General features: G+C 30.5%; 3 protein-coding genes across 4 annotated transcripts in view; 1 reads left to right on the top strand and 2 right to left on the bottom strand.

The window, feature by feature from the left end:
• LOC108687732 (ragulator complex protein LAMTOR3-A) overlaps window positions 1-2,996 on the bottom strand; it is a 3,600-nt gene extending 604 nt beyond the window's left edge. Inside the window, exons 1-2 of the mRNA XM_018193651.1 lie at window positions 2,823-2,996; window positions 262-489 (exon numbers count right to left, since the gene is read on the bottom strand). Of these exons, the coding sequence (XP_018049140.1) occupies window positions 262-489; window positions 2,823-2,831 (237 nt within the window). The 5' untranslated portion in view covers window positions 2,832-2,996. The remainder of the gene's footprint in view (window positions 1-261; window positions 490-2,822) is intronic.
• A 935-nt stretch (window positions 2,997-3,931) lies between these two features.
• On the bottom strand, window positions 3,932-5,991 carry LOC108687730 (coenzyme Q-binding protein COQ10 homolog B, mitochondrial). Of its 2 annotated transcripts, XM_018193650.1 has the most exons (5): window positions 5,613-5,991; window positions 5,374-5,528; window positions 5,082-5,137; window positions 4,870-4,998; window positions 3,932-4,485 (listed from the first exon to the last, which is right to left on the bottom strand). In XM_018193650.1, the coding sequence occupies exons 4-5, from the start codon at window positions 4,926-4,928 to the stop codon at window positions 4,041-4,043; spliced, it is 504 nt and encodes a 167-aa protein (XP_018049139.1). In that variant the 5' UTR covers window positions 4,929-4,998; window positions 5,082-5,137; window positions 5,374-5,528; window positions 5,613-5,991; the 3' UTR covers window positions 3,932-4,040. The 2 variants fall into 2 exon arrangements, with proteins under 2 accessions (XP_018049139.1, XP_018049138.1); XM_018193649.1 differs by lacking the exons at window positions 5,082-5,137; window positions 5,374-5,528.
• Window positions 5,992-7,095: 1,104 nt separating this feature from the next.
• LOC108687729 (paraplegin) overlaps window positions 7,096-11,638 on the top strand; it is a 6,218-nt gene continuing 1,675 nt past the window's right edge. Inside the window, exons 1-8 of the mRNA XM_018193648.1 lie at window positions 7,096-7,376; window positions 7,990-8,280; window positions 8,356-8,587; window positions 8,657-8,971; window positions 9,174-9,342; window positions 9,406-9,758; window positions 10,680-11,176; window positions 11,257-11,379. Coding sequence (XP_018049137.1) covers window positions 7,203-7,376; window positions 7,990-8,280; window positions 8,356-8,587; window positions 8,657-8,971; window positions 9,174-9,342; window positions 9,406-9,758; window positions 10,680-11,176; window positions 11,257-11,379 — 2,154 coding nt within the window. The 5' untranslated portion in view covers window positions 7,096-7,202. The remainder of the gene's footprint in view (window positions 7,377-7,989; window positions 8,281-8,355; window positions 8,588-8,656; window positions 8,972-9,173; window positions 9,343-9,405; window positions 9,759-10,679; window positions 11,177-11,256; window positions 11,380-11,638) is intronic.

The following is an 11,638-nucleotide window of genomic DNA, read 5'->3' as shown; positions in this document are numbered from 1 at the left end:
TAATAATAATAAAAGTTTGTAATATTTAATAAAATAACCAATATTAAAACGATTTTATTAAATAAATTATTACTAGTAATATTTAAATAATTGTTCTTTTATCTTTTTTTATTACTTATTATCTCTATGTGTTTATATAATTTTCAAGATCTCAATTATAATTTTGCTTTGAAATTACATAAAATTACATAAAATAATATAAAATTTATGCATAAATTTTAATATAAACGTATATTTGATACAATTTGTTATGTATTTTACCTGATAATTACTATACATGCATATAATGGTTTTATTTTTGCCAAGCCCCAATTTACTTCCTTGATCCGTAGCCATGCCAAAAGTAGATAAAAAACTGGCTCTTGTAGCTAACTCTGGTGCCTTTTCATTAGCTACGGATATAACAGGTACTCCATCCCTGTCAGTAATCAATATGCTATGCAAACCTTCCACATCAGTTAATAGTCCATAAAGAAATTTCTTCAATTCCTAAAATAACAAAATCATAATTCATAATAAATGATATTTCAAAGAAAATTTGATAATTACTAATATGTTTATCTGCTGCGATTATTGTGTCAATTGTAAATATATAACAATATTGTATGTAGATATAAATGCAAAAAGATGATTGATTTCAATTAAAAAAGCATAGAGATGGCACACGATAAGAAAAGTTTTAAAAATATTTGTCAGAATAAAATTTCTTGTAAGCATAATTCGTTTTACAAATTTTGTTTTGATACTCTGCTCCACAAATGCTCCAAAAATTATACAAAATTTTAGATTAGAATGTTATTTATTATATTTATTTCAAAGGAAATACTGTATATACTTTATGAAATCATAATATTTCTTGTCATTTCGCAATTTATGGCATTAAATAATTTATTCAATTATTTGAATAATTATTAAATAATTATTCAAATAAAATATCGCTAAAAAATTTTTTTATTACTAATAAAATAGCCAAGCTTGAAAAATTTTTTAAAAATTTCAAAAAAGATTTATTAATGTCAGATGTACAATTTTTTAAGAGTATTCTTTATAAATCATTCTAATGACCTGACCAAACAAATCTGTTAAAAAATAGATTTTGAAAGTATGCTACGATTTTGTTGAGAATATCAATAAATTTGATCATGTTACATGTTTCAACATGATCTTACCATAGCTCCTACTCACTCTGTACTTGGTGGAACATGCAACACGAACAAACTTAAAGCTGATTCTACAATGAGTAGAGATAGTCGAAAATTTTAAGTCTTAGCCAGTCTTAACCAAAATAGGACACTATGATTTTTTACATCTACAAGTTATTAATTATACAGCGAATCGTTTAGATCGATAGGAGAATAAATACAAAATCGAATTTGGCCAATTCTAAAAAAATTGGTAGTCTTCATCATACAAAATTGGATACTGGCCAATTTCACTGATTCATCGATAAGATTTAGGAACTACCCATCTACCAACTCATTATAGAATCAGCATAATAGAAATAGAAGATAATATAATGGTAAATTGATTGGAGAAACTGAACAAAAGTTGCCATTTTGTAATCATTTAAATGATGTATTCTCTTATAATATTGAGAGTAATAAAGATTCATCTTCATCTAAATTATTTATTCCATTTAAATGTTTACAAACTGACAGATTGAATGTGGTTTTTATTAATAATCTGCTGATAAAATATCGACAAGCTCTGTCGACAAAATACGAGTACAGACAATCTGTTGCAATACATATCTGGAAATCAAATAATGAGGAAATATGTCTTCTGTTATACTGTCATATTGCAACAGATAGTCTGCTTTCTTCTATGAGATAAGTTAAACAAACTTTTATTAATACATTTACTATTTATTGGGTTGTCCGGAAAGTTCGTGCCGACTAACCTACATAATTTAATAAATGTATACTAAAATTTAAATCTGCGTTTCAATTTTCCTTCAAAATCGGCACGAACTTTCCGAACAACTCAATATATCATATGCAATATATGATCAATTCTTTTGTCACAATTTTTAAAACTTCTACAACAGCATGATAAAAAAAGATTTCTATTTTATGTATAAAGCTGATTCTATCATGGGTCGGTAGTCTTATAAAATAAATCTTAAATAAACAATCTTAATCTAAATAGGTGACTATGACTTTTCGCATTTATAAGTAGTTAAATGTTAACAGCGAGTCATTTATCTCGACTAATAGAAAGGAATAAACTCAAACTCAAATTTGGTCAATCTTAAAAAAATTGGTTAACTTGATCGATTCACCGATAAGATTTAGGACTACCGATTACAGACTCTATTGAGAATATGAATTATAATATTGATCTGTTGGTAACTACATTAAACTAAACGCGAGAGATGGCATTATTTTTGAAAGTTGCTCATCTGTCAAAAGTTTTGAACATCACTGTTGCTCTTCCCTTTTTTTTATGGATCTTTGTACAAGCGGTCGTGTCTTGCGAGGCCTTGCAGCGGCGATATTTGATAATTTTCTCGTTTCAGATAAGTTTAGAATAAGCAATCTGTCACTGTACGAAGTACTAGAATCGATCTTTGCTTATTTGACTCGATATTAAGATTAATATTACACTGTAACATTTTTGAAACTTCTGTTCTTCTCTTGTTTTCTTTCCGATTGTAAGTTCTGTTCTAATTAAATGTAATTGGACTTAAATGAATCGTGTATTCATTTTATTTAGAAACTTTCTACAGACTCACTGTGGAATCATCATAAACAAAACAAAGCGTATAACCTTAAACTTAATATATAATATAAAGCTTTTTTATACCGGATGTCCTAACTTACCACTGTCATTCTTTCCAAAGAACGTGCACAAATTTGTAAACGACAATCAAGTGACAGGATTAATCCTTTGAAGCGCACACTGCTATGATTATTGACTGACTATAAAAATTGACTAATTTCGGTTGACAGTTAATCACGCTTAAACTTGATCAGCGTTGATGAAACCAGTCCCTAAGGTCTGTTTTTTACTGCTACACTCTCTGAACTGGTGTACACGGTGCAATAAATTGAAACGAAACAAAAATATACGTTTGATTCACTTCAATTCAGAGAGCGCAGCAATAAAAAACAGACCTACCGTCATAGGTAGAAAGGTAACATTTTTTTTCGATTAATTTTACTAATTGACCAATCAAAAAAATGCCTCGAAGCATTCGTAGTGTAAAGTCACTAAATTTATAAAGTATCGCAATTGATTTCTGAAATGTTGCGTCAATATGGCGGAAGTTTCAAACATGGTTGGTGGCATGATGGAAAGAATATAAGAGTGAAATTGCGCATAATGACGATAGCAATACTGGAAATAATTAGATATTATCCTATGAAGGTTGTGTTCCAAATTTACTGCCAGCATTGAAATTATTATAGTTTATGTTACGTGTGCACTATAGATTTTCAGTATTTTGAACACAATCTAAATAAAAAAGTCTAAATTAAGCATTTATACATATTTTTTTGGTCATAAATAAACTATTATTAATTACAATTAAAAAACATTTATTTGATGGCTTCATTTTTCTTAAATAAAGAATATATGTATATACAAATGTGTAAATTTGAAATGGCCGCATTTCAAAATGAAGGCGTTTGCAATACTCAATAAAGTGACTTTAGTTGAGAATTTTCTAAATTAACTGAATTCGCTCTTTCCAGTGCACTGACTGTTTCTATTTTGACTTGAGGCAGTTGATAATAGTTGATACACTTTTTAATGCGTCTGATGCGTTAATTCACATATATCATTAACTTTAATTTTGTTAATAAATAATTTACACGTTACTGCTCTGTGTTGGTTGGTTCTTATTGATTTTTGTTCCTTTTTAAATTGTTCTTTTTAGGTTTAGAGAGCCTATAACTTTATTGTCTTATTATTATTATATATTCTTGTTAAGGTTACATATATTTATTCTAAAAAGAATTAGGTAACAATAGATAAATTCATTAAGTCAAAAAATAAATATTATCTATATATTCAATGATTTCTATAGATATCTTGTGTCATCTTTGTAGCCGTACTGTTTTTAAACATGGTTGGCCATACCTTTTTACAGCCTCTTCAAGGAAAGCATTCTCCATTTGTCTCACAATTTCATTAAAAAATAAATTTGACAAATGAGAATAAATGGTAGACTTAAACTCGAAAGACAAGGAGAAGTCAATCACACATGTTTCTAAATTATTTTTCAGTCCAGGACTAAATAACCACAGGGTATCTAAATGATGAAACAATCTGCCATCCTTACATTCGGCTTTAACTAGCCTTGGATATACTGTAGTCACTGTTGAAGTATAATTTTCGTTTATAGGTGGAAACCCAATTACTAAATTGGCCTTCAAGAAGTCTTTGGTTTTCAAAGTAATTTCAGATTTTTTGCAAAAGGGTAAAAAATTTTTATAATTTCCCACATCGGCAACTACGTAGTACATTTTCTCCATTGAAAAGCTAAAGAACAAAAAATTTGGATACTTGGATATATTTTATAACGAAAATATACACAATTTATAATATATACATGAATTATTTAAATATATGAATTATTTAAATATATATATGAATTATTTAAATAGATTTGTTTCTTTTAGCTAAACTTATTACACAATACTCATCTTTCCCCTTTTTTTGCCTATTGTGAGAAAAAAAAAAGAAAAGATGAATTGCGCAACAAGATCAATTAAAACAAATGAATCTAATATATTAAAATATAAAAAAAAGTTTGCAATAAATATAAATATCATTTTAAATATTATTTAATATAGTATAAAATAAAACAAATTATTATAAAATAAAAGGATTATTAAAAAATCTTTTCCTCTCTGTTCTTATTACCCCACTAATTTGCGACCTTCGTATTCTTTGGTTTTATGATTTGCTCGTGTTCTGTACATTCGCCACAAATTCCATTTAGAAAAATCATATTTCCAAGGCAATGTTAATTGTGTCAGGATCAATGCGTGCCTAAAATGTTTTTACAAACTGGTAAAATATTTTTACAGTTTTGCATCCTGTAGCTCAAAAATTAAAATTAAAATTGGGCTTACTTGATACATTTTTGTATGATGTGAAAGAATCTAGCAGAAATAAGCGTCGTTCTGCCCTATGAATCAAAATATTAATTGATAAAGTTGATGATTATTTACAAGTTAGGAAATGTATGAGCACGCGCTGCTATCACATTTTTATAGTCATATATGTATACGTTTCAGGTATTTCTCGCAATTTCAGGTACTTTTCTGCTTTAAAAACAAAAATTATATAAGAAAATAATTTGTGCTTTTAAAGCAGAGAACTTGTGTAATTAAAGCAAAAAATATTTATTTTACCCTCACTTACATGTCTCGTATCTCTCTATGCCATCGATGTAACAGATTTCCTAATCTAAATAGTCATCAACTTTAACGAGTAATATCTTTGTTCTCGCAAATCTCGGGCAATCTCAAAGCACAACGCATATTTCTGCTAGACTCTTTTGTTTCATGCAAAAATGCCTAATGTCGAATAAGCTTAATTTTATTAATTTTTTAATTGCGGGATGCTAAACTGTATAATTAAAATTACATGAAATACATTACCTGCGCATGTCGAGTATAAAATATTCAATTATGTCACAATATTTGACGTGCACGTTTAGCTTTAGCCTCTCACACGTCAAAATCTCATATAACCTAAAAATAAAGCTAACACTTTCTACATTTAATTGTCGATGGTATAATGTAGGTACGTGACAATTGTAATCATAATTTTTTTGATAATTATTTAGAATAACTTCCCCCCGCTTCAAATCTATAATCTAAAAAAATACATTTTCGATACAATTATTCGATATATTTTCACTCAAAACGAAAGAATCTGGCAAAAAAACGCGGCGGGTGGCTTTGAATTATTAAGCGTTGAAGACTTTAGAGAGAGAGACTAAGATTTCAGAGATTAAAATGTCATTTCGACTTGATATACAACTCTATGTATAAGTTTTGCATTAATTATACAAATTCACTGTTTTAAAAACACAAATTTACTGCTAATGCAAAGAATTTATGTACTTAAAGCAATTAATTTTTGTTTGTAAAGCAGTGAATTTATGTTTGTAAAACAATTTGAGACGACAATTAGCTTTCGTTTTTAGCACTTTGAGTTGTATCCAGTGAGAAAGTTAATATCAATACAACGGTATGTCTTGGACATCAAAATTAGCCCGATGGCTTTGATGAGGGTAAAAAACTCGATATGTGTTTGAATTTTGATTTATTTTCGAGTTGCCTTAAATAAATGATAAATAGCTACTCCTGTTATTACTGTCTTGTTAAATTGTAATATTAGGTGTGGGAAAAAGTTCGTGGCGTTTTTCCCGTTAGATGGCATTAAAAAAACGCCACAAACTTTTTCCCACACCTAATATTATAATTATTGCATATCCTTTTATATGTAAAATCTTGATACGAAATCGATACGATATCAATATAATATTTTTGCTTCATTGAAAAAACTTCTCAATTCGACATCGATTTGACGTCAATTTGATGAGTCATTTTTTTTATTGATAGAGAGAAAGAAAAAATGATCAATCACATTGGTGAACAAACCGAATTATTGTTCAAATGCAATTGGTCACTTCTCTCTCCGAGATCTCAAATCGATTTCCAACATTGTGGAACAATTAAAACTTTAAGGGTATGGTCAAAGCGATATTGCAAACGCTTTAAAGCATTTTTTAATTGGTCAGTTTGTAAAATTCTTTCTTCTAATTGGCCCATCAAACTCTTCAAAGCATTTGTGACGAGACTTTAACCACAGCCTAAAATGATGACTAATCGTGACTAATCAACCCGGGCGATATGAGCAGTGAAGTAAAAATTATTTTTTTACGTAACTGTAAAAATCGCCTCGTTGATTGGTTACTGCTTCCGCTGCCTGCTTGCATGTGAATGTATCTTTATATGACAGCATCGAGCATTGTGAGATTTCTATTCGTCAATTTTGCTCACGTGACCTGTTTTTAGTGAATAATAAGGTCACAATACTCGACGCTCATCGCTTGATCTCTCTCCTATGTAAAGGCACGTTTACGTTTTTGTATGTGCCATGGACTATTTTTCCACCATGAACTATAAACAGAATGCAACCCTTGTCGGCCCTTGCGTTTAAAGTGCTTTCAAGTTCGAATTATGCAGAATTTAACCAAGTACTCGAAGCGATATTTTATGGTGCCAAGTCGAATATTTAATTTCCCATCCAAAAGAATTTATTTTCCCAATGAAAAACTTGTTTACAACGTCAAACACTTGAATTACGCGCACAATAATGGAGCTCATAGGTTATTTCTTTCTATGTCTTATCATGTAAATATCAACATATTTCTGTGATCTTTTATTCCGATTCCTATTTATTTAACTAATTAATTTTTAATTTGTCTCAATAAGTAAACTGTCTGCAATAAGTCAACAGATTGGCAACAGATATTGCAATAAGTTATGCGTTTGCATTTGGCTATTCCAGTGTAATAATAATCAACCTGAATTGGTCTTTATATAGATATAATATGGATATATTTGACAGAAAAGAAAATCATTAATGAGAATATGCACCTAATAAAGTTTGTTTGGAAACAGATTTTACAAGGCGTCTGCTACAAATTTTGTCAGAAAAAATCCAGTAAAAATAGCGAAATTATATTAATATAGAATAAGATGGCAAATATCAAGCAGTATCTATCATTTCACAATTTAAATAATATATTTTATTAAAATGGTTACAAAATGATAGATTCTGCCTGATTTCTGCTGATAATCTGTTATAAGATTTATGTCAGCAGTATCTAGCAGAACATAAGCTTAATGTAAATGCAACTGCTAGTCAGTAATATTAGTCCTAATATTCTAGTCCTAATGTTCTATTTAAATCTGATTGCAAACTGCTACATGTATGTTAATAATTTGCTGGATTTGTTTTTAGGCTTATAAGAAAATTCGTAAAGAATTACATACTGTGCAGTCGACATTGTTGTGCAGTAGTAAATTTAGCTTTTCTCCAAGATTTAATAGTATTAGATATTTTAATACTACATGTAGTAATTCCAATAAACAATCATCAAAGAAATCAGGCATAGATAATTCAGACAAGAAGCCTGATGACGGAAATGAAAATATGAAATCAATTATCACTAAGCTCTCCATGTTGCTTATGTTTATATATGTTGTATTAATTGCATTGAAATACCAGCTAGAAATGTATTTAAATTCAGAAGTAAGTTTTTTCTCGACAACATTTGTCATAGGAATTATTTTCATAAGAAGATAAAGTATTACAATGTTTACATAGCCTGCAACTTCTGTCTCCTGGAATGAATTTGTATATGACATGTTGAATAAAGGAGAAGTTGAAGCGATTATTGTAAATCCTATTATTGACTATGTTACAATTGTGGTGCATGATGGTGCTATTATTAAAGGAAAGAGAAGCTTTTACAAGAGATATCTTATGGCTGTTCCAAGTATTGACAATTTTGAAGAGAAACTGAGGAAGGTGGAAAAAAATCTTGGCATAAAAGCAGGTAAATAAATCACTTGCAAAGTATTAATAAATATCACTAGAATGACAATCTTTTAATAAAATATTTTAGGTCAAGGAGTACAAGTAATTTACGAAAGAAAGATAGAATATATAACGAATGTCATAATGCTTGTACTTATTCCATTGATAATCGCCATCATTTTTAGTTTTGTGAGAAAACGTTTCTCTTTTAAACCTTTCGAAATTATTTCGCAAATGAAACAGGCAAAATTTACTCTAATCGAACCATTAATGGGAAAGGGTAAAGGTGTACGTTTTGGGGATGTAGCTGGATTAAAGGAAGCTAAAATAGAAGTGATGGAGTTTGTTGATTATCTGAAAAAACCAGAACGATATAAATTACTGGGCGCTAAAATACCACAAGGCAAGTGCACCAAAACACAAACATTTATGTGTGTGCTTCCAACAAGCGACACAAATGACAATGGATCATCCTTGTTATTTGCCAATGTTAAACAAAGATGCATGATCATTGTGTCGCTTGTTGGAAGGCACACATATAAATAAAACATCATTCTAAGTTTATGCTATAAAATTGAATTCTAAAAATATAATCCTATTTTCAGGCGTTTTACTTTTGGGACCTCCTGGATGCGGTAAAACATTACTAGCTAAAGCTGTGGCGACTGAAGCGAGCGTTCCTTTCCTATTTATGAATGGCTCCGAATTTATTGAGGTATTCGGTGGTTTAGGTGCTGCTCGAGTCAGACATTTGTTTAAAGAGGCTAAAAAGAGGTTTGTCTATTTCTTTCTTAAGTTTATTTTAATAATACTTTAATATTTGCTTTAATTCCTTAGAGCACCAAGTATTATATACATCGATGAAATTGACGCAATTGGCAAAAAACGTTCAGAAAGCTCATTCGGAATTGGTGACCGAGAATCTGAACGAACGTTGAATCAACTTTTAGTCGAAATGGATGGGATGATAGCAAAAGAAAATGTCATTATATTGGCCTCAACGAATAGGGCAGATGTATTGGACAAGGCATTATTGAGGCCTGGCAGATTTGATCGACACATTTTAATCGATCTTCCCACGTTGGAGGAAAGACAGCAGATCTTCGAGACTCATCTAAAAAAAATATCTTTAGAAGACAAACCTTCGAAATATTCGAAATATCTGGCTTTTCTTACACCCGGTTTCAGTGGTATTGCACTTATTTATTTTAAAAAGAGCTTTATATTATTCTTGAGACTTCCACGGATGCTTTCTATATAAAAATTATGCGTTTCGTGGGTTTCTTGCGTGTTCAGATCCATTCTTGGAATGCCAACGTTTCGTAAACTTTGCAGTTTACTTCATCAGGGCAAGGAGCAATCTGATACTGATCTGTTTCTCCGGGTCATTCCTCTTTTATATATCATGCTACTTATTGGAATAATGGAGGGAAAGGAGAGAATTGAGGGTGGGAGGTTGGGAGAGATCGGTCAGTCCTCATTAACTGGGAGAATAGTTTTCCATATTTTATTTATGTTGTAGTTATCATTATCTCTATTTACATTGTTAGGGTGTTTTTGTATCTACGGCTTCTCTATACTTTCTTGGAAAGTATGATGTAATGTTGGCTATTGTGATCGTTTTGTCAAACAGTATTTGATGTTTTGTTTCGATGTTGTGTTTTGATAGTGCTGATTACGTGACGTGTTTTAACTTGACATCACGTTGGTGTCCTTTTATCCGTGAGTTGACCATTCTCCCAGTTTCTCCAATGTATACTTGCCCGCAGGAACAAGATATTTTGTACACTCCTGCGGAGCTGAGGGGAGGTTTGATCTTCAGGATTTCTTAAGATTTGTACTATTTTTTTGGATGGTTTAAGAAAAGTTCAAATATTGTTTTATGTCCGATCTGTTACTCCTTTGACATATGGGAGAATGGATCCTCTCGTCTGATTGTGTCACAATCAGACGAGAGGATCCTATCCATTCTTCATGAAACATTGATATTCCAAGAATGGATCTGGACACTGGGAAGAAACCCGCGAAATGCATAATCTTTATATAAGAGCTTTATATATATATATATATAAACACTATTTCAATAATTGCATGAATAAATAATGTTTTAGGTGCTGACATAGCAAATGTTTGTAACGAAGCTGCACTACATGCTGCGAGGGATAAGAAGAAACAAGTAGACAATAACGATCTTACATACGCAATTGACAGAACGATTGGTGGTTTGACAAAGAGAAATAATCCGCTAATACCATCCACAAAACGCATCGTCGCCTATCATGAGGCTGGTCATGCGTTAGTAGGATGGTTAATGGAACATACTGATGCCTTGCTCAAAGTAACGATAGTGCCACGAACAAATTTAAAACTGGGATTTGCGCAATATACTCAATCTGATCAGAAGCTCTACAGTAAAGAGCAACTTTTCGAACGCATGTGTATGACATTAGGTGGTCGAGTCGCGGAATATGTGACATTTGATAAAATCTCGACGGGTGCCGAAAATGATTTGAAGACTGTGACAAAAACGGCATATCTTCAGGTCCAACAATTTGGAATGAGTCCAGCTGTGGGTTTAGTGTCTTTCGATGAAGAACATATTAACACGGTATGAGATAGTATTTCTGTGTGAGTTTTTTTCTGTTCATTATATTTGCGAGCATATCATGTTTAATTTATCTTTTTTAGAAAAATAAACCATATAGTAAAAAATTAGCAAATTTAATGGACGCCGAGGTAAGAAGAATAATAGGCGAAGCATATGAACGAACTAAACAGTTGCTTTTGGATAACAAAGATAAATTAGATACAGTATGTATATTTGGACATACATTTAGGATTATAATTAAACAATAACGCATAAGTTTGTTTGAAGTCCCTCCGATTATTTTGGTTTTGATATATTGTCAAGATCATAACTCTGAGTAACAATCGAAAAGTTTTACCGATTACTGGTTGTTTATTAAAAAATTATAAACAAAAGAAGTTTCAAAATTAGTTTTCTAATACCATGCGTGTTGAACATATCTGTTAAATATATCTTGTATTGAATATATATATATATATATAT

This window comes from Atta colombica, unplaced genomic scaffold (assembly GCF_001594045.1).
Source record: "Atta colombica isolate Treedump-2 unplaced genomic scaffold, Acol1.0 scaffold215, whole genome shotgun sequence".
Lineage (NCBI taxonomy): Eukaryota > Metazoa > Arthropoda > Insecta > Hymenoptera > Formicidae > Atta > Atta colombica.
This window is presented reverse-complemented; position numbering and strand designations above follow the sequence as displayed.